The sequence below is a fragment of the Hyaena hyaena genome, unplaced genomic scaffold (assembly GCF_003009895.1).
Source record: "Hyaena hyaena isolate Hyena2069 unplaced genomic scaffold, ASM300989v1 scaffold_39, whole genome shotgun sequence".
NCBI classification, from domain to species: Eukaryota; Metazoa; Chordata; class Mammalia; order Carnivora; family Hyaenidae; genus Hyaena; species Hyaena hyaena.
In genome coordinates this window covers 835,051-858,246 of record NW_024080671.1, presented here as the reverse complement: position 1 = coordinate 858,246, position 23,196 = coordinate 835,051, and the positions used below count along the sequence as shown (strand labels likewise).

Sequence of the window (23,196 nt, the reverse complement as noted above, 5' to 3'; positions counted from 1 at the left end):
TCACTAATTTTTACTTTTGTTTTTCTGGACTCTTTGCTTTGGCTTTCTTTTTGGTTTATTTTGTTGTTATTTTTTCTAGCTTTCTGTGCTGGACATTACATTTTGATTTTACTTTAGATTTTTCTTGGATAGGAAGATTGGTTGGAGGAGGCTATCAAGAGGACATTAGTGCCCTAGGACCCTGTGGCTGGCCCCAGCAACCGGAGGCGGCTGGCCCCTCCCCTGTCTCTGGAATGTATGCCCTTCCCCCTACGCCCACCCGGTGAGCCATTTTGAAGGTCGAGACCTTGAGAGACAAATGTGCTGCTGAGACCATTTCCAGGGTTTACATGATCAAACCCCGTTAAGGACTCTGGGTAAACACTGCAGGTTCCGGCGTGGGTGCAGAGATCCCGTCCGGAGGTGTGGGAGACAAGCCTTATAAGTAAGTCCCTTTGCTTCTTAAACCTGACATCTGCCCATCTGGAATGACCTGCCTTCTGTCGTTTGTCTCTCCCTGTTCTCCACCTTAGGGGCCAGTTTCAGATTTCACCTGGGAACTCTTGAAGTTGTGAACCAACTCTATTTAAGGTCATGAAGTTTCCTTTAATCACTTCTATAAATATATGCCACCGATTCTGATATGTAGTGTTTTATTATCATTACATTTTATAAAATGTTTAACTTCAATTTTTATTTCCCTTTCTACTCAAGAGACGTTTAATAGAAGGATGTGCAGTTTCCACGTAGAATGCCTTTCAAGTTCTGCTACTCATTCTTAGTTTTATTATGTCATTTTCTGAGAATACTGTTTATAACATTTCTCTTTGATCTAGCACTTGGTGATTGATTTTTGTGACCCGGCATAGGATCACTACATCTGTCTGGTTGATGTGCACAAGAGAGATGAAGCTGTTTTCTCTGTAATCAGGGTGTAAAGTTACTTATATTGACATATGATACGTTCTGACATAAATTCAGATTTATGGAAAGGTTGCAAGAATATTTGCACACATGCAAAATACACAAACACACACAGGCCCAGCCATAGATACATATATACATGATTCATGCAGTACCTTGTTCATTGTGATTTTTAAAAGATACATAGAACTGTGTGCAGGTATAACTATAGTCTTATGCATTGGTATCTACATATAGTACCGTTTTAAAAATGTGTATTTATTTTTGAGACAGAGACAGCGTGAGCAGGAGAGGCAGAGAGAGAGGGGGACAGAGGACTAGAGCGGGCTCTGCACTGACAACGAGACTGATGCGGGGCTCCAGTTCACGAACCAGGAGATCATGACCTGAGCCAAAGTTGAGTCTCAATGACTCAGCCACCCAGGCGCCTCTATATATATATAGTACCTTTTTTATTCTGCTGTTCACATCTTCTGAATTCTTACTATGTCTTGTCCAGTTCCTCTGTCTCATGCTCAAGGTGGTGTGTTAAAGTATTCCACTGTTGAGGGGTGCCTGGGTGGCTCAGTCGGTTAAGCGACGAACTTCAGCTCAGGTCATGATCTCACAGTTCGTGGGTTCAAGGCCCGTGTCGGGCTCTGTGCTAACAGCTAGCTCAGAGCCTGGAGCCTGTTTCAGATTCTGTGTCTCCCTCTCTCTCTGCCCCTCCTCTGCTCATGCTGTCTCTCTCTCTCTCTCTCTCTCTCTCTCTCAGAAATAAATAAAACATTAAAAAATTAAAAATGAAATAAAGTATTCCACTGTTGAGATGCCCTGTTTCTGTCTCCTTGCATTTCCTTGTAATTTTTATTTTATAAAATTGGTTGATGGGTTTTTGGCCAATAAATATCATAATCCTTATATGGGGCACCTGAGTGGCTCAGTCAGTTGAGTGTCCGACTTCAACTCAGGGTGTGATCTCACTGTTCGTGAGTTCGAGCCCCACAACGGGATCACTGCTGTCAGCCTGTCAGCCCATTTCCCACTTTCCATCCTATGTCCCTCTGTCTCTGCCCCTCACCTGCTTGTGCTCTCCCCAAAATAAATATTTTTTTAAAAAAATAATTATTATAAATTAATTGCCCTGTTCAGTTTTTTATTTGAGTTGTATTTGCTTGATATCAGTATTCCTACATTGGATTTCTTAGTGCCAATTACCTGGTATATTTTTGCCAATCTTTCATTCCTGCTACTAACAATTTGCATGTTTGTGTGTTTATTAATGATTAGATTAGCTAGAGCTCAGTGATGTTATCAGTCTTCACAAAGACCACAAATTCTAGTTTCATTGAAGTTCTGTATTATTTTCGTATTTTATTCTAGCCATCAAAACTATAAATTGTCCTCTAAGTACTGCTTTAGCTGCCTCTCACAAATTTTGATATATCGCGTTTCACTTTTATCTCTTCAAAATATTTTTCTTTTTAATATATTCTTTGAAAATGCATGATTATATATATGTTGCTTAATATCCTATTATTTGGGCATTTTCCAGATAAATTGCTATTTTTATTTTCAATTTAATTCCCTTTTGGTCACAGTGCACTTATAAAATATTTTTAGTTTATTAAATTTATTGAGATTTGTTTTGTGTTTAATATACATCTACTATGATGACTAGTCCATGTGTATTTTTTTTTTAATCTGTTTTGGGGGCACCCCGGGTGACTCAGTCGGTTAAGCATCTGACTTCGGCTCAGGTCATGATCTCATGGTTCATGGGTCTGAGCCCCACGTCGGGCTCTCTGCTGACAGCTCAGAGCCTGGAGCCTGCTTCGAATTCTGTGTCTCCCGCTCTGTCCCCACCTGCTCGCGCTCTGTCTCTTACTCTTTCAAAAATAAATAAAACAATAAAAAGATTTTTAAAAGAATCTGTTTTGTTTTGGTTTTTTGCCTAGAGTGTTCCATAGTTAGTTCAAGAAACAGGGTTGTATTCACATTTCTGACATAGTTGCTGATTTTATCAGCTACTGAGCCACAGCTGTTGAAATCTGCAGATTTTACTGCAGACTTGTTTGTTGGCCTTTTCGGTTCTGTTTTTTCTTTCTTTCTTTCTTTTTTTTTTTCTCTTTCCACTCATTTTTTTATTAAACAAATACAGCTGCTAGTAGTTCTGTTTTTTTCACTCATGAGTTTCCAAGCTCAGCTCTTAGGTCTATACACATTTAGGTTTTTAATGTCTTTTAATGAATTAACCTCCACATGATTAGGAAAGACTCCTGTATCACCGGCAATAATTCTTGTCCTTCAAGCAGAAGAACCGCACCAGTTTTCTACTGTGATGAGTCTTTCATGGTGTTTCTTCCCTGATGTTTTTGTTTTCATCTTTGGGCCTTTAAAGTGTGCTTTCGTTTTTTGTGGATAGCACGTATTTGTGGCCCTTTTACTTAAAAAAATTTTTTTAACATTTATTTATTTTTGAGACAGAAAGAGACAGAGCATGAGCTGGGGAGGGGCAGAGAGAGAGGGAGACACAGAATCTGAAACAGGCTCCAGGCTCTGAGCTCTCAGCACAGATCCTGATGCACGGCTTGAACCCACAGACCATGAGATCATGACCTGAGCCGAAGTCGGATGCTTCACCGACTGACCACCCAGGCGCCCCTTTGGTAGCCTGAGGAAATACAAACTCCTCACCTAACAGTTAAGAGTGCGTTTTAGCCAGTATCAGAATATAGTCATTGTATACAGACCTGAAATTATCCATAAGGATCATACTGTCATTTGCTAACTTTACACATAAACTTATATGCATATGTGAGACAGAGAGAACTTTATTATAGGCATGGGCTCTTGTGTGTCATTGAGGAGTCCTCGGGGCTTTCATGTCTGGTTTCCAGTTGTCTGTTGCTGGACCTCAGCTGCAGGATGTTAACAGTGTTTAGCAATAGCCATCAAATATCGTCATTTGTGTATTTACCTGTTGAGACACCATAGTCTCAAATGCCTTATAGATATGTACCTGCTGGTGCCTTCATTTCCACCAGTGCATCTCCTAATTCTCCAGTGATGAAAGTTTTAATACTTGGTCCACCACCGCCTCGTGTATGGGGCCGTGTTCTTCTAACACCATACTACCCAAATAAGCTAGGTTTCCACTTCCAGCCAGTAAGTGAGTGATCCGGTTGCAAAATCTCCTTTCATCGCTTGCTTTTCTGGACCATGTCTGATATTAAAGGTTAGATTCTCTGCTGCGCTACACTGGAATTTTGAGTGCAAGATAATAAGAGATTCATATCTCATAAAAGAAAAAGGAAGAGAGAAGATGGGAGCAAAAGAGATGTGGAATTGTGATATAAGAGCAAGAAAGCCTCAAGCAAGCCACCAGAGAGCTCTAGACGGGTTATGCCGACAGAGCTGTCCACATCAGGTTGAACAGCTGGGTTTTGGTCCTAGCCTCACTCAGTCATCACTGGATGCAAGTAGCCCCAAGGAAGATTGTGAGGTTGTGCAGCAAAGGTAGATCCAGAAGGAACTGACAGCCAAAGGCCGTCTACTCATCCTGCCCCCAAGAGCGAGGCAGCGATTTCTTCCTTGAATGGAGAATGAATGAACCAGCTTCATGCCTTTCACAGTCATATGAAAACGCCGTGAGTGATAACTCAACTAGTGTACAGCGCTGGGCACCTGGGTGGCTCAGTTGGTTAAGCAGCCGACTTCATCAGGTCATGATCTCGTGGCCCAAGAGTTCGAGCCCCACATCAGCTTGGAGCCTGCTTTGAATTCTGTGTCTATCTGTCTCTCTGACCTTCCCCCGCTCATGTTCTGTCTCTCTCTCTCTCTCAAAAATAGATAAACATTGAAAAAAAAACCCTCTTTTTTTTAAACTCTTACACTGAAATTCAGGAGCATGAAGCCAGGGAGGTGAGGTATTCTGTTCATTTGTATGTTGTTGCTGGGATGGCTTCGTCTTTTGCTTTGTTATTTTTTTTGTTTTTTATTTGATTTTTCATTGTTTTGCATATTTTTGGGGGGTGCAAGATAAGACAAAACCCAATTATATACCCTATATATATTTTCATTAAAAGAGATTATCTTTTTTAGAGCACAGAGACACACACGTTAAGAACAAAGTATAAGAAACATCCCTTTGGTCCCGATATTATTTTTTTGGTCTACATGATGGGTTAACAGGCCACTCATCTCAATGTGAATAACACATTCTCCTCAGGCTGGTTGCACTTTACATGTGAGCATCTGGCATCGTTCCCTCCAGCTCAGTCTTCTGGTTTTGTGTTTGTTTTTCTTCTTGTTCATGACCTCCTCCTTGCGCTGCTTTCCTTCTCATCAGTCAGTGATGCCCTTGCTTGTCACCTGTTCTATGGAAAATGTTTGGGTTTCCTGGTTCTGGAAGACTCTTATGACTCCTGTGAATAGCAGCTGTGGTCACAGTGACACATCTTCTCTTCATTCCTTGATGAAGCCAAGCACCTCAACTTTCTCAGTGACATGGTCATTGGTCCGTTTCCGATTGGCACTGTGGTTGGACTGGCCCACCGCTGTTGGTGGTGTCCTTTTGGTCTCTTGGGCTCCACTTTGGGTTCTAACTGCCCTCCGGAGCCTATTTTGGTCAATGACAAGGGTGTTCAACCCAGTTCAGGGCAGTGGTCTCTCAAAAGGGACACAGAAGGGTATCTGTTCCCTAGAAAACCACAGATAATTCAGCTGCATGATCTGATGTTTCCCTTTTCAAATGTCCCTTCCTCGTGCTTCCTACTGCTTCCTGCTGCTGTGCTGAATGTGTTAAAAACACTGGCTCATGTACAAGGAAGGAGCTCTCTAAGCAGTATTTCCTTCCCTTGATGGGCAATGTAGAAGCACTTTTTGTTTTCTCAAACATAAGCTAACGCATTACATAGTTTAACCCTGGGGCAAACTCCGTCCGTGAATGTTTATCATTTTATCTTGTTCCTCAACCTTGTTGCTTGTACTTGGTTGATTTTTCAGATCATCTGGATACAAAAATGTACGAAGATGTACAATAATTCTATCTTTTTATTTATTTTTTTAATGTTTTATTTATTTCTAGGAGAGAGAGAGACAGCGTGAGCAGGGGAGGGTCAGAGAGAGAGGGAGTTACAGACTGAAACAGGCTCCAGGCTCTGAGCTGGCAGTCAGCACAGAGCCTGACACGGGGCTCGAGCCCACGAACCGCGAGATCACGACCTAAGCGAAAGTTGGACGCTTAACCGACTAAGCCACCCAGGCGCCCCTAAGTCTATCTTTTTAGAGTTAGAAATTCAACCTGGAGGAGGAGCTCAGTGACAGGGCTCTCCAGGTAGCAGGGCTTGGCTGATTCTGATGAGGACGTTGATTGCTTGGTGAAGGGGAAGCTCCTGGAGGAAAACCTGTAAAGCCCAAATAGCCTATGGTTCTGTTTAAGTCTCTGCCCTTTTGTAGGAGAGTTATTTTCATAGCTTTCATATTATGCCTTAATGTTTAACAATTATACCAATTATTTGGCATAAACTATCATGGAACTTGTGTTAGAATTTTAGCAGAAATGCTGAAATGAGTTTTCAAGCCAGAAGGCAAGTCTGGAAGGAAAGTCAGCGATAACATTGACTGACAAGATTACCTGGTCATAGCCACAATGAAGAGATATGGATGGCTCTTTCTCTGAGAAAGAGAGGGTGAACTGACATACAGATAACAGATAGTTCTCTTTGATAACATGTTAAACTGGGAAGTGTACAGGGACTGAACTTGAAAAGCGTTGCAGCTCTCATTTAGGCCAATGTTGGGTCTTGGCCTGATTGTTATGCTATGTGCCAAATAGAAAAACGAAACACTAATTCCAGTTATTTCCTGGATGCCCTTTCAGTTTATGATAAAAGTAAAAATAAAATAAAATGAACGATGATCAATTTGGAGTATAATCCTCAATGACCTACTTGCTAACGCAGAAGGTGAAGCATCTCATCTGCCTTTGTGTAATTTGGGGAAGGGGTTGGAATTTGGAATGCCAGGTCCTCTGAGGCTGCGTTGGCTTCTCTCTAGATACATGATTGAGAGTAAATCCCGTAACATTACCGAGTCTAGGGGCCTCTTTATCCTATGTACCCACTAGGTTGTACGGAACTCAAATGGGAAACTGCAGGTGGGAGTTTTTGTAAACCATAAATCTCTCTATGCAAATTACCTACAGAAGCAGAATGCACATTTTTATGATGTGCAAAGCTGACTGAACAAAATGATTTCCATTAACTTCTAAAATCTTCATCGGTGAAGAGATCACAGGCCAGTAAATCGCTGCTCTATTCCCCATGGACAGGAAGCCCACACAATGAAACATTCTCATTTTAACAGAGTTTTCCCACCATCGACCCCTCTCATTCAATAGGGCCTGTCAATCCCATGATAGAATGACAACTATCTGCAGAACATGATGTACCAGCTGGAAAGTCCATTCCTACTCCAGGCCTTACTCAAAGATGGCGGCCTTCCCTGTCAGGCAGTGTATGTGCTGGAGAAATATTACTAGATGTTGAATGTGTTGCTTCCAGATTCCAAAGAGACATACTAGGTACTACTGCCAATCGGTTGAGAATGCAAAATGTGTCAATTGGTCTTTTACTTTGGAGGAGATATGCAGAGCACCCGTGACCACTGGAGCCATAAAGCCTTCAAGTGACGGATGATAGGTTCCTTATCCTCACAGGATTTGTCTCCTACTCTCTGGAGCATTTGTGTCTCACCATGTCATCTCTTATCCTGATAGGTCAGCAAGTCTTGATAGATCACTTATCGATATATCAATATGATGTTCTGTGAGACACTCCCGATCGCTTTTAAGACTATAACAGAGGTAGGAGAGTTAACATAGCCCTGAGGCAAAACTACAAAGGAATATTACTGTGTAATTCACCTGAATGTGAACTCTTTTCTAATCAGAACTGAAAACAAGGCCTCTGGCTAGTCACTAGATGAATGTCATGGACCTGTTCTAGAAACAGATACCATGTCTGACAAAGCAGCTGCCACTACCTGTTTGAGCTTTAACAGTCTGGTTGTTGTTCAAGACCCATCTGGTTTCTAGAGGGAGGAGACTGGCAAATTAAATGAAGATTGATACACTCTCTTTGTGTCCTTTTTGGGGGAGAGGGGTACAAGTGAGTGAAAATCAGAGAGAGAGAGAGAGGAAGAGGGAGAGAGAGGAAGAGAGAGAGAGAAGCAGGACTCACTGGAAGCAGGTCTCATGGAACTTGAACTCACATACTGGGAGATCATGACCTGAGCTGAAGTCAGATGCTTAACGAGTGAGCCTCCCAGAAGCCCACTTTGTATCTTTTATGTCATTAATGGTCTCTACTTTCCCCCTCTTCAAGATACAGTATTGTTCTTGATTCAATGTCTTGGCTGGGGGTGGGGTTGAAGGAATTGCCAGTAGTATCCACTTTCCCTTTCCCATTATGAGACTTCTTACCAACAGGCAAAGGACCCAACATGAGAATTATTCCAAATACCAAGTATGTTAATTCTGATGATGTACCTGGTGTTAGAGAAGTGGCCACTGGGTGGGTTTGTGTTCATAGACCCAGTGGGACCACCGAAAGCTGGGTTTTAACCACAACTCCATTTATTACCTTAATTTCATGCACCCATTCTAACAATGGGGTCATAGTGACATTTTGGTTTTCTAGGTATCAGTGTCCATTTAGGCCCTATGCCCAATAGCTCTTGAAATGTCAGACGATTTTTCTTTCTCCAGTGCACAGTGATCCAAGTAAATGGCTATAGGCCTCTTGAGTAAGGCCTAGGGGAAATCATCAGAGTATATACTTGTCAAGATGTTTTGGGGATTCTTCTGACTACTTCTTCAGACAACAGATTCTGGACCTTAAGATTAGCTCAGAACTGGCAAATACACAAGGGATAATAACTTTTTACTGGGGTGATAATGACTGTCCTTAGCCTCTTACTCTCCATTCTTGACTCCTGGTTGTATCTATTAAGCAACACCCTGTTGGCTGCCTACCTATTTTGCCCCTATATGATGGTAAGACTTCTACATTCTACTTAAAAAGGTTAACTATTCCTTCCAAGTAGACTGTGTAAAGTTAAATGTGTCTTTTATAATCCCTAGGGTATATATATATATAGTTGTGTACTTATTTTAGTGATATATATATATATATATATATATATATATCGTTTGCCATCACAATGGGTAAATTGGAAAACTAAAAATGTTCAGAGAAGACCAAAGAAGGCAGGAAATGGGAAACAGAAAGATGAAAATCAGAGAAAACAAATAACAAAACGGCAGACCTGAATCCTAAAATATTAGTAGTTAGGTGAAATGTAACTGTTCTAATTATGTCCATTAAAAGACATGTATTTTCAGATTGGAATTAAACAAACACAGGAACAAAAATGACATCACTTGAGCTGTCTAAATGAAGGTCACTTCAAATATAAGAATACATTTAGTTGAAAATAAAAAGATGGGAAGATATACTATGGAAACACTAATCAAAAGGAAGTGGGAATGGTCATATTAAAATCAGGCAATGTGGACTTCAAAACATAGAAAGTCACCAGGAGTAAAGATGGGCATTGTTATCTAATGATAAAAAGCCAATCCACCAAGAAGACATACCAGTCCTAACTATGCATCAAACACCACAGCTTCAAAGTGCATGAGACAAGACTAGTTAGATCTGAAAGGAAAAATGGAAGAATCCATAATTTTTGTTAAAATCTTCAGTATTTGAACAAAATATGAACAGACCTAGTAAACAGAAAGCCAGCAAAAATATAGAAAAACTCAACAACACCATCGACAAACTGGATCTCTTTGATATTTATGTAATACCCCCCTCAATAGCAGAATGCACTTTTCTTCAAATGCATAGGGAATATTCATCAAGATAAATCATATCCTGGGTCATAAAACCAGTCCTAACAAATTTGACATACAAAATAAGTTTTCTGACCACAGTAGAATTAAACTAGAACTCAGGATTCCTGGGTGGCTCAGTCGGTTAAGCATCCGACTTCGGTTCAAGTCATGATCTCGCAGGTTGTGAATGCAAGCCCTACATCAGGCTCTGTGCTGACAGCTCAGACCCTGAAGCCTGCTTCAGATTCTGTGTCTCCCCCTCTCTCTGCCCCTCCCATGTTCATGCTCTGTTTCTGTCTGTCTCTGTCTCTCTCTCAAAAATAAAGAAATATTTTTAAAAATTCAAAAAACCAAAAAAGAATGAAACTAGAAATCAATAACCAAAAGATACTAGGAATATCACCAGATATTTGGAAATGAAACACCACACTTTGAGATAATTCACAGGTCAAAGAGTAAATCTCAAGGGAGACTAGAATCAAAATGAGAAACAGAGAAATGAAAGTCCTGATTATCCAAGTGATGATGTCAAGCAGGCAGCACCGACCTCTGTGTAGAGAGGAGCTTTTCTCTGAACTGTTTACTTTCCCTTCAAAGGCACTGCTTAAATTTTGATATCAGCCCACAATTAGCTTGGTCATACCAGACAAACGCTTAGGAATATTGGATCTCCTTGATAAGATTGCTCTTTATAATATGACATGGCCGGGAAGCGAAGTGTAAATGTAAATTTCCATGCTCTGCAAGGAACTGGCTGAATAGAAGTGAAAACACCAACAATCCAAGAGAGATCACGTGACTGATGTTTGGCAGAGCTGTGGGACTGAGGTCACAAGCTGCGGAAGGCAGTCTTCGCAGGGATTTTTCACAGAAGTCAAGCATTGAAAGTAAATTGCAGAGAGGCGGTAGAAACGAGGGAAAAAAATACGAACCCTTTTCTTCTAGATAAGGACATCAGTGGATAAAGTGTGAATCTAGTTTCCTTGCTTCAGATTTCTCAAAAGTAAGTTCATTGTATTTTTTCTGTTTTGTGAATTGTTTCAGGGTTTTCTCTTTTTCCTCATCACAAATTTATAAATTTGAATGCTAATCCTCTGTGGAGAAACTGTTTGGAAAATGAATGGGTTGTTTTGACGTTTTGAATACTCTGTGGTTAACATTATAGAAATGAAAGCATTGTGTTAAAATATAAAGTTCTTAAAATTATGCAACTCTTAATATGATTTTTAACCAGAAACCGAGTGTGGAAATAAGCTGAAATTTCCTTAACATATTGATAGTGAAGAAGTAGGGATCTTGGGGATCGATTTGTAAACCTGAATTGTTTTTAAAGCGATAGTTCTTTACTTTCATTGCTCAATAATTTGTGGCTATTTTGGATAAGCTGTTCCATGACTTTTAGACTGTTTACCAAAAGCATTTACAGAAATCTGTTTATTGTCTCTGGCTCTCACTCTTAGGCTCTGAGAATTTTAGAAACGTGAGATGCTTTCTGAGCACAATGTGGGCTGAATCAAAATTGACAGCCGCATTTCCTTATCTCAATATTATTTCAAATGTGCATTACTTCCCTAAACAGAGATTTCAAGCTCTACTAGTATAAGCATTTTGCTCTGAATTTAACAACTGGGTAAAAGGAGACAAAATCAGAGCCCTTACAAAATGAAACTATCTACTACAGGCATAATAAGGAATTCATGTTAGGGTTAGTCTTTTGATCAACTATAGAACGTACACGAATGGCGCTGGGGGTGGGGAATGAAGTAGGCAATACTAATTCCCAATGGAAAATCTGAGGGATTGGAGCCACACTGAAGTTTCCACACTGAATTGGGCTGTGCCTGATTCCACAGTGAGATCACTTTTGGGCCAGCTGACCTCCTACACAGCGATGCCCAGTACCCTTAAAAGTGTCTACACTGAATTCTCTGCACTGGGAACAGCCTATGGGATCTTCAGTCTTGTTATTTCTGGATACCTGACCTAATGCTTTTTTTTTTTTTTTTGCCTGGGAACTGTCTTCCTCCCATCACCTGCCACTCCCTGGACTTTCTAACCTCTTCACCCAACCTGCTTCCACCTAGATTTGCGTCTCAGCCTCATTAGCAGACATGTGTAAGGTTTTCCCCAATGCTCACTGAGACTTTATTTGCCTCCCATTGGAACTGGCTTCTGGACATCTTCTATGAGCTTCGTCTCTAAGAAATAGCACGGCCTTAAGCGTCATCCTGTGGCATGAATGGAATGACAGATTCAGGCGAAGACACAGCCATTCCTCATCACTATGGAGAGGTTCATGGCCACCATGTGGTTTCCATCCCTGGCCAACATGACATGCACGTAGGAAGAGGAGAATGCTTGCTCCAAATTCAGGACTTAAGAGCCATATTTGGGGCACCTGGGTGGCTAGTTGAGCATCCGATTTCAGCTCAGGTCATGATCTCACAGTTTATGGGTTCAAGCTCTGCGTCGGGCTCAGTGCTGACAGCTAGTTCAGAGCCTGGAGCCTGCTTCAGATTCTGTGTGTCCCTCTCTCTCTGACCCTCCCCTGCTCATGCTGTCTCTCTCTCTCAGATATAAATAAAAAACATTAAAATTTTTTTTTAGGAAAAAGAGCTAAATTCAAGGTGGAGCTGCTGGTTCAGTGCTCAAAAGTCTCAACTCATTCTTGCCATTTATGTCCCTGGCATGCTTCTCAGAAAACTGATGAGCATTCCAGGATACCTGTACTTTCTATAATTCAACTTAGATACACTATTTGCTCCTACAGCAAGGACCTTTTGAGAGCCCTCAGTTTCCACAGTTTTCCAGAGAACCTCCGCAAAGCATCTTTGTGCAATATTGGTTGATTAGGGCTTTGGAAAGATGTGGTATTATTATGTACTGAGAAACTTCCTTCTGGGAGGTATTTTGGGTCTCTGCAAAAAAAAAAAAAAAAAAAGTATAAATTTCCCTACCTAACCCTCACCGCCACCACCACTAGCTCACATATACACACATGCACACACACATACACATTCATAGATGCTCTTTGCCCAGGGGAAAGGGGCAGTGTACTCCTAGACTGGTCTCTGTGATATTGCTGGAAGAATAATGCTGCTCTCTGCAGGCAATTTTAGGTAGAGTCCCTGGGATGTTTTCACAGTGAACTAGCCTACATACAAGTCAGAGTCCTGGGTTCTTAATCTGGCTAAAGCCTATCCAAGCCTAGTTCAAGTGGTGTTTCTATCCTCCATCTCCAGAATAAGTTCAAGTTTATCACAGACTCCCCACAGGAACCTTATGGACTCCACTGGCAAATTTAATTAACTATAGGTGACTGAAATAAATCTACTTTATGTATCCTTTACATTATATGTATTCTTTAAATTAAAGATTGAACCTAATGTCTATAACAATAACCAGAATGATCAGATTTGAAATTCAGCAGAGAGATAATTGTCTAGAAAGTGTCTGTTTGTAAGTGGACAGTGAAAATAAATGATGTGGAGTTTCTACCTAAGAAAGAGATTTTCCTGGGAAAGTCCAAAAATTAAGAGCCATCATTAAAAGAATATAAATTTGTTTATATTCGTTTAATATAAACAGGAAAGGAAACGTGGAGGGGGTATCTCGATAAACTTCAATAGTAGGTAATTGGGACAGAAGAAGGAACAGAGGCAAAGTAGGTTTAACACGACAATAAAACACAATGAAAGATCATCCAAAAAAAAACATTTATATGTGACTAAATTCACCTCTTAAAAATATAGCATCTAAAAAAATCGTATCTATCACTTTGGATTTCTAAAAATTAGTTATGAATTTTTCCTACATTAATCACACATTTAAAATTTTGGCAAAAGGTTAAAAATAAAGAGATGGATAAAGCTATATTAGGCAAATAGTAAGCTAAAGAAACTTCATGTCTCTTTGCTATTATCAGAAATAAGGGCAACCTACCATTAAAACTGAGCCTGGGTGGCTCAGTTGGCTGAGTGTCTGATTTCAGCTCAGGTCATGATTTCACAGTTTGTGAGTTTGAGTCCCATGTCAGGTTCTGTGCTCAGAGCCTGGAGCCTGTTTCAGATTCTGGGTCTCCCTCTCTCGGCCCCTCCTCTACTCTCTCTCTCTCTCTCTCTCTCTCAAATAAACATGAAGAAAAACTTTTTTTAATACAATACCAAAAAAAGCAATAAAGCAAGGTTTTATACACCTAACCACTTAGCTTTTAAAAATGCACTGACTAGGGATGCCTCAGTGGTTCAGTCAGTTGAGCATCTGTCTGACTTGATTTTGACTCGGGTCATGATATCAGGGTCAGGGGATTGAGCCTTGGGTAGGGCTCCATGCTCAGCACAGAGCCTGCTTAGGATTCTCTCTCTCTCTCTCTCTCTCTCTTTCTCTCTCTCTCTCTCTCTCTTACTCTCACTCTCTCTCTGTTTCTTACTCTCACTCTCACTCTCTCCCGCCCTCTCTCTGTCCCTCTCCCCCTCTCACACTTGCTCTCTCTTGCTCTATGAAGTAATAAATAAATAGGGGCACCTGGGTGGCTCAGTCAATTAAGAATTGGACTTCGGTTCAGGTCACGATCCCACAGTTTGTGTATTTGAGCCCTGGTTTGTGTATTTGGTCCTGGGCTTTGTGCTAACAGCTCAGAGTCTGGAGCCTGCTTTCGATTCTGTCTCTCTCTCTCTTTCTCTCTGACCCTCTTCTGCTTGTCTTCTCTCTCTCAAAAAAAAAAAAATGATAATAAAAAATAAATAAATAAATAAAAGAAAAACAAACAATTCTTTAAAGTTTAATAAGCAAAATAATAAATAAATAACAACACACACTAAAAAGTAATGGAGGGGTGCCTGAGTGGCTCAGTTGGTTAAGCATCCAACTTTGGCTCAGGTCATGATCTCACAATTCATGGGTTCAAGCCCTGTGTCAGACTCATGCTTACAGCCCAGAGCCTGTGGCCTGTTTTGAACTCTGTGTCTAGCTCTCTCTCTCTCTCTGCCCCTCCCCCTGCTAACACTCTGTCTCTCTCTCTCTCTCAAAAATAAATAAACATTAAAAAATTTTATAAATAAATAAATAGACATTAAAATTTTTTGAAAAAATATAACAGACATGAAGAAATTGGCAAATCCATGATCGGTGGAACACAAATATAAAATATATAAAATAAATATAAATGTAACATAAGTTAAATATATATAATAAATATATCTAAAATATATAAAATATAAAAACAGATATAAAATATTCAAAGAACAAAAGTATACAAAAGAAACTAAAAGATGACGTGGTTATTTCAAGCACACATGGATATCTCCAAATATTAAAATATGCGATACCACTGGGGAAGTCTCAGGGAATTTCAAAGAAGTGATGTCTTACAGAGCAGCACTTCCTCAGACCACAGCGTGATCACGTTAGAGACCAAAAGTTTAAAAAGCACTGAAACCAAAGAAATGCAATATTGTAGGAGTTAAGTAGGGTATCCTAAGTCACATATCTTGTCCGTAGCTATATTTACATTGCACAGCAAAACTAAAAACAAAAGCAACAAATAACACACAGCAATAAACATTTATGGCCGGGATGTGTTAGGTAGTTTTTAGGTGGTTCTGCCTATCTTGGATATGCTTGCTCAGATCTCTGGGGTCTGTCTGGCCGTCGTCTGATGTCTTCTACTCTAGACTGGGATGATTGGGATGACTCTGCTGTTTTGTGTCCTTTTCATGTCTCAGAGGCTAGCCCAGGTATGCTCACATAGCAATGGCAAGGCTACAAGAGCAAGATAGACTCAAGGTCTCATGAAATCTAGGCTCAGAACCTGCACAGTTCAGGGAACAGAGCACTCTCAGCCCTCTCTGCAGTCAAAGTTATAGCCTGACTTCAAGGAAGGAACTCCAGAGTTCCCAGACAAAAGGTATGGACAAAAGTAGAGGTGAAGAACTGGGGCTTCTATGTTAAATAGGAGTGGTAAGAGTGAGTGCCCTTGTCTCGTTCCTGATCTTAGAGGAAAAGCTTTCAACCTTTCACCATTTAGTATGATGTCAGCCATGGCCTTTATCATGTGGAGGCTTCTTTTTTTTCTCATGTTTATTTATTTTTGAGAGAGAGAGAGACAGAGTGCAAGCAGGGGAGGGGCAAAGGAGAGAGGGAGACACAGAATCCCAAGCAGACTCCAGGCTCCAGCTGTCAGTACAGAAGAGGCTGATGTGGGGCTTGAGCTCACAGACTGTGAGATCATGACCTGAGCCAAAGTTGGACACTTAACCAAGTGAGTCACCCCAGGTGTCTTGTGGTGTATTCTTTCTATACCTACTTTGTTGAAAGTTTTTATCGTGAAAGGATGTGTATTCTGTGAAATGCTTTACATCTATTGAGATGACCATATGGTTATTACTGTTCTACTTGTGTGCTGTATTAGCTTTTCAATTTGCATATGTTGAACCATCTTTGCATCTAAAGGGTGAATCCCACGTGATTGTGGTGTGTGATCTTTTTCATGTGTGGTTGCATTCAGTTTGCTAACATTTTGTTGAGAATTTTTGCATCTGTGTTCCTCCGGGATATTGGTCTGTGATTTTCTCTTCCTATAATGTCCATATCTGGCATTGGCCTCGGGGTAATGCTGGTCTCATAGAATGCCTTTGCAAGTATTCCCTCCCCTTCAGGTGTTTGAAGTCTTTGAGAAGTACTGGCATTCATACTTTTTTAAATGTTTGGTTGAATTCACCAGTAAAGCTGTCTGATCCTGGGCTTTTCTTTGTTGGGACGTTGTTTAATTTCAATTGTAATTTTTTTTTTCATTTGAGGGAGAGAGGGTGAAAGTGTGTGCGCACGAGCAAGGAAGGGGCAGAGGGAGGGGGAGAGAGAGAGAGGGAGAGAGAATCTCAAACGGGTCCCCATGCTCAGGGTGAAGCCCAATGTGGGGCTCCTTCCCACAGTCTTGGGATCATGACCTGAACCAAAATCAAGAGTTAGACATTCATCCAACGGAGCCACTAAGGCACTCTTGACGGGAGATTTTTGATCACTTATGCAGTGTCATTCCAGCTTTTCTTTTGTTACTCATTTCTAGATTCCTATCCTCATGGTCAGGAAAGACACTTTATATAATTTCACTTTGCTGAGAGTTGGTTTGTTGCCTGTAGTATGATCTATCCTTGTATCTGCCGGGAGGTCTTGGGTATGTGAAAGTATCTTCTCCCTTCTTTGAGCGATAGCCTATCTTTGCTTTGTATCAGTGCTGGATTCCCAAGAAAACCTCAGCAGTAACTCACCTTTGCCTAAGAACGGGGGCAGGGAGGTTTCCCACCCCACCCTTGATGGTCAATGGCCACTGCTTTTTACCTCGTGCAAGGGTCAATGCATCAAATAAGGTGCATTTAGATGGTGGTGTTGCAGTCCAGTGGATGGCAGGGAAGCCTGGATGTCAAGCTATGGACACAAGGACTGGAGGGTTCGGTCTTTGCAGTAGAACAGCAGAAGGAAACAAAACTCTGGAGGAAAGACTCCAGCTGTCTCAGGCTCCCAGATACATTACTGCTCTGGAGCCAAGAGCTGTTGGAAACACACAGTAAAACCTGTACCATCCAGGCACTTTGTGCTGGAGAACATCATTTCCTCTGAGCAGTGGGGAAGCAAATACATTCTGTAAGACCCGGGAAAATGAACCACCCTGATGGCCAAAAGGAGAGCCTCTTCGTCCTTGCACGGCTCTTCAGTCCTCTCTACTGACAGCTTTACATCATGCCGGCTGGCAAACGCAAATATTTCCAGGGCCCAGATCCACTTTCACAGAGCAGGCTTCAAAGGCTGAATTTTGAGCTGAGAGGCAATAAACTGATAATCGACACACTACATGATGAACAAATGGGGGAGTAAAGAGTTTGGAGGTGGGAAGAAAAGAAAGCCAGAGGAGTAATGAAATGCCAACTTCGGAACTCTCAATTCCTAGCACTCATTTCTAGCACTGCAACCATCAGCCTACTCTTTTTTGTTTGTTTGCGGGGACATTTCTGGGGGTATTTCTTCACATTAAAACCATCACGTTTACATGATCTTCTTTTCTTTCTCATTAAACAGGGCAAAATGATTAAGAGGGAGATAAGTGTGTGTCAACAAACATGGGCATTGCTATGCAAGAACTTTCTTAAAAAATGGAGAATGAAGAGAGAGTCCTTGATGGTATGCCTATTCCTTTGTATTTACAATATGGAAATGTATATTCTTTGGGAAATAACTATACTTTATCTCCCTTCAAAAAACAAAACAAAACAACCTTTCTATTACAGAAGAAGCTGTTCCTCAAATGCAATCTGTCTACAGACATAGATCCTAAATTGAGGTCTTAAAGCACTGAAGCTGGCTAGCAATAGAAAATCCAATAAACGTTTTAAAAGTCAATGGCCATGGGGCGCCTGGGTGGCTCAGTCGCTTAAGCATCCAATTTGGCTCAGGTCATGATCTTACAGTTCATGAGTTCAAGCCCCGCCTCAGGCTCAGTGCTGACAGCTCAGAGCCTAGAGCCTGTTTCAGCTTCTGTGTCTCCCTCTCTGTCTGCCCTTCCCCGCGCATGCTCCTTCTCTTTCTCTCTCTCTCTCTCAAAAATTAGTAAACATTTTTTAAAAGTTTTTAAGTCAATGGCCACATTTTTGCTAGTGCTCCTACTCATGAATAATCAGTTTCAGATGCTGAGATTCTAAACGCACGGTAAATCAACCCGCCGCAGTAGGTAGCGGGCACTTCCTGTTTTGAATCTCTTTTTAAAAATAAACTATTCTCTTCAAACTAGTAGAAAGCTTGGAAATATCATTAGTGCTACGAACAAAGTTAGTAGTAGCTTCTATAATTTTAGCATATAACCAAAATTCTGGTTAAACTTCAAGATCTTTTTAAGATCAGATAGTTACAGCTTCTCTGTTTGCCTGAATTGTTTGGAGTTTTCAATACCAGACTCGTGCTCTGTAGTCAATGTATTATTACTGAGGAAGCAGTGACTTGGAACGGTCTCCTGGAACACTAGGCTTTCAGCAGAATCAGGTACGGCATGAGTAGTTCATACCCGCTGGTGATAATTTATGATAACTTGCCACCGTTGTCTCTCATACTTTCATGATCAGTGCAAGCTTTAGATTGGTGGCTGTGGATCCATACATTTGAATTCCTATTAATAGCTTATTGGAATTACTCTGACTCCTGACTTTTGTGAGGCACATATCTTAAACAGTTCATAATCTGGCATATATTGAAATCAGAAAAATGAACGAGACAAACTGTGTGACCAAATGATTGCGGATAACTACTTCAAAATCATAACTTTCTTTATTCTTTGTCTTGGATTGTGTAGGAATGGCTAAGCTCGTTGCTCCTACTACTTTTTTTGTATCAATATCCTATTTATCACGAAGTTTATAATTTTTCTCCACTGCCTGCCATGGACCTGGGACCGGTAGATTCATTTAATGATTCTACATTTACCCTTGCGTTCACACCAGTCACCAATACAACCCAGCAGATCATGGATAAAGTAGCCTTAGCCTCCTTCATGAAAGGTGAGTTTTCTGGTAACCGAAGGGAAATACTTCTGATGTCAATATTTGGTTCATGTGACTTCAGAGGCATGCATTTAATTTGCATTTCAGTTGATAAACCATGTTCATTGTCAACATTTCTAGATTATGTGAAAATGGAGTGCACAGTCTCTCAAGAGAGAGCTCTTGACTTTACATAGGGTTTGGGGAAGCATGAAATACAGAGTTTGGCAGACTTTGAAAAGCAGGAGTATTTAGGAAATCACTGACAGATAGCTGTGGAAGCATTCTTACTCAAATGAGGCTATCCCTCGAGCATTTGCCTGTGACGCGTGACGAAAACATGACATAAACAGCTAGTCTTTTCTTGAATTTGATTATACAAATTCTTTCTCCACCTTTTTCCTACCAAAAACAGCCTTACTATATTTGAAGATTCTGTGCAGGAGTATTCATTCTGTGTTTCAAGTTTCTGCCCTTCAGTGTTAAGATACTTATCAATGGAAAATAAGAAGAGCGTTATCACTGTCAAGATCACTTCCCTGAAGAATATTTTTCTGAAATCAGATGAGAGGCAGCCTCATGCAGAGGCAGAACTAGTCTTAGTGTCAAAGAGCATTTGACTAAAAGTGCTTCTATGACTTGGTTTGCTATGCATTTTGCAAGTTGTCAACTTCTCCGAGCCACATTATCACCTTGTTCAAGATAAGATGAACAATACTGTTTTTCATGAATATTTCAGTTGAGAATGAGAGAATCCCAATTCAGCTGGTCACAAAAAAAGGGGATACGTCCTTTTTCTAGCTTAAAGGAAAAGAGTATGGTTAGAGATGTCTCAATAACAGAGGAAGAAATATGTCTCCAAGTCTCAGATCTATAGTATTGCATGCCGGCCTCATTGTCAGGTTGGCTCTCCCCAAACAGAAGCAGACTTAGTCTGTAGAATCTTCAGATTTAAGCCCTATCCCAAACAACCCCGGTGAAAAGTGTACAGAACAGTTCAAAATGATTTCAGAGATTAGGCCTATTGGAAAAATGGTCTACTGTGGATTAGCATTGGTCTTGGTCCACCAAGAACTAGCCTCATTGGATAGAAGAATATAATATTATCATTGCCCACTGGCTGGGTTCCAACGTCACTTTGCAAACCATATCCAAACCACATGGTATAAGAGTGGAAGAGCTCAGTATCCCAGATGAATTTCAGAGTGTTTACTAGAAAGGGGAGTGAATGTAGGGCAAATAAAAACAATCCTTTGCAAATATAAATGCATACCTCAAAGAGGGATCTGTGGTGATTTCCCTATAATTGTGAGTTGAGTAATAATTTAAAAACGGGTTAGAGCTTGCACAGCTTTGTGAATGTGCTAGAAGCCATGAAGTTGTACAGTTTAAAAAGATGAATTTTATGTTCTATGAATTATATCTCAATTTTTTAAAAAGAATATAAAAATGTGACCTGGAAGGTACTTCATATTAACTTTGAACACTGTAATTCGCCACCCAGAATATGACTGTGAGGACAACTTTTGAATCTTGCTCCACCAGTCACTGGAAATTGACATTATGTCTTCTCTTTGTCACCTTATGTCCACGATTGTAATACAGCTTATATAACCGTTAAATTTACGTGCTTGGATGCTAACTCCTTAACTGTATTAAGTATCCCGAAGTCCACTTCTCTGTGATCTATATTTGGACTTTCTGTGGTAACAGTTCCCAGATTATGTTGGGCTTTTCCTTCCTGCCCATGCTTCACTGCACACTGCCAGGATGGGTGGGTGATTTACAGCCAAACTTGTTTTCCTGTCATGCATCACCAACCAACCACCACTTCCTTCTAAATCGGAACGTTTGCACTGTGCATCTCACCTGCAAACACTGACTCCACTTCAGAGTCCAGATCATAGCCTGATCACTGTCCACCTAAGGTCTAGTCTCTTTGTCTATCCCAACGCATACTTGCCTTGGTCCACAGATGTCCTCCTGAGGAGTCACAAAAGCTCTGGATTTGTGCCTCTCCACAACACCCTGGTTCAAAGTCCCATGCAACCGGGTTAATAAATAATCATTAAGTGACTACTGTGCACAGGGTCTTTACATCAAGTTTATCTTTACAGTGAACGTGGTATTTTCTTTGTTTCATAAATAATGTAACTAAAATTATAAATATTCAGTAAAGGCTATCATGTGCTAGATTTTTATAGAGACTTTATTCTGTAGTAATAGAATATGATTCTGTAATATTGTTAATATTATGTATCATACTTTTCTATTCCCTAGTAGTACTCTGTACTACTAATAATAGATATTATTATGTTTATTTTACAAATAGTGGAGATTGAGTAATAAAGGGTATGTGACTTGCCCAGGATCACCCGGATTTAAGGAATAGATTTCAGGAAAAAAAGTAGTTTTATCAAAATACATGCTGCCTTCTTTGTTGACTTCACTTTCGACACTCCCATCCAATCCAGGACTTTCTTTGTATTCCTTCTCATTTTTTCAGTCTTGATGAGACATCTGTATTGCATCGAAGACAATATCTGCAGAAAAGAGGGATTATTTTAGTGACATCAACATAGTCGACATATTTTTAAATTTATCACTCTTGTTTTTAGTCTATTTAGCAGACTGGCAGGATTGTTAAAGGAAAATGAATTTTTATAATCACTCTACCTGCTGTAAACCAGAGACTAATTGTGATTTTTAATTTTTATTTTATTTTTAATTTTCTAAATTTATTTATTTCTGAGAGACCAAGAGACAGAGCACGAGTGGGTGAAGGGAAGAGAGAGAGAGACACAGAATCGGAAGCAGGCCCCAGGCTCCAAGCTGCCACATAGAGCCTGACACGGGGCTCGAATTCACAAACCGTGAGATCATGTCCTGAGCTGAAGTTGGACACCCAACAGACTAAGCCACCCAGGCGCCCCTAATTGTGATTAAAAAAAAAAAAAAAAAAAGAGATATGTATGTGTTTACTACCATTGGAGATTTATGGTGATGCTAATTCTTAGGTGAATAGTTTAACTGAAATGGAATAATATCATATGTGATTGAAATTGGTTCAAGAACTACAAATGAAAATAAAATAATTTTCATGGAGTCCTTCTGAATGTGTCTAGAGAAACATTAGTAATGTCTGTTCCCAAGTTTTACTTCTTCTGACTCACTCAAAGTTGATATTTGATTTTGTTTTATTTCCATAAAAATTCTAATAGAAGCAATTTAACATGGCTTCCTAAAGTTGATCTCTAGCAATTTACTCACAAATATATTCCTTTCTTGTAACCGCAGATAAAAAAGTCTTGGGATTGTCCAGTGAAGAAGATATTCAGAAACTAGTGACAGATTATCCTGAGGAAATAATACAAGTCAGCTTTGCTAATACATTCTCATATCATTTGAAATTCTTGCCGGCATACAGAATCCCTACAGTGAAGGAACACAGGGACCATACAGGTAACTTGCCAGCTACCTAATTCCACTGCTCTCTATTACAGTTATGTTATAGGCTGTACATGTGAACGTACGGTAACACAACAAATTTAACAATCCCTATCTGTGATGTGATGTCAATTGGCTAATCGACACATTTTAAAACTGTACAGTGGTTTTTGGGTTTATTAACGTACTATATTGGATGGTTGTTATATATGGTTATACATATATACATATATTCACACAGGTATTACACACATATGTTATATATGCATATATAATATACATCTCTTTACACAGATACGTGTATATATACACACATGCACATATATGTATGCACATATATTGTATGTAATAATGCAGTTGTAAATATACTATTGTTAAAGGAAAGTATATTTGTTTATGGATAAAATAGAATAAACTCCTCTTCAAGAGTCTGACTAAGTT

The 23,196-nt window shown here is 40.1% G+C and overlaps 1 protein-coding gene across 1 annotated transcript in view; it reads left to right on the top strand.

Moving 5' to 3' along the window:
- The first annotated feature begins 10,668 nt into the window (after positions 1–10,668).
- Positions 10,669–23,196, top strand: part of ABCA8 (ATP binding cassette subfamily A member 8) — a 71,843-nt gene continuing 59,315 nt past the window's right edge. The window contains exons 1-4 of the mRNA XM_039229814.1: positions 10,669–10,790; positions 17,858–17,959; positions 19,122–19,326; positions 22,606–22,770. Coding sequence (XP_039085745.1) covers positions 17,864–17,959; positions 19,122–19,326; positions 22,606–22,770 — 466 coding nt within the window. The 5' untranslated portion in view covers positions 10,669–10,790; positions 17,858–17,863. The remainder of the gene's footprint in view (positions 10,791–17,857; positions 17,960–19,121; positions 19,327–22,605; positions 22,771–23,196) is intronic.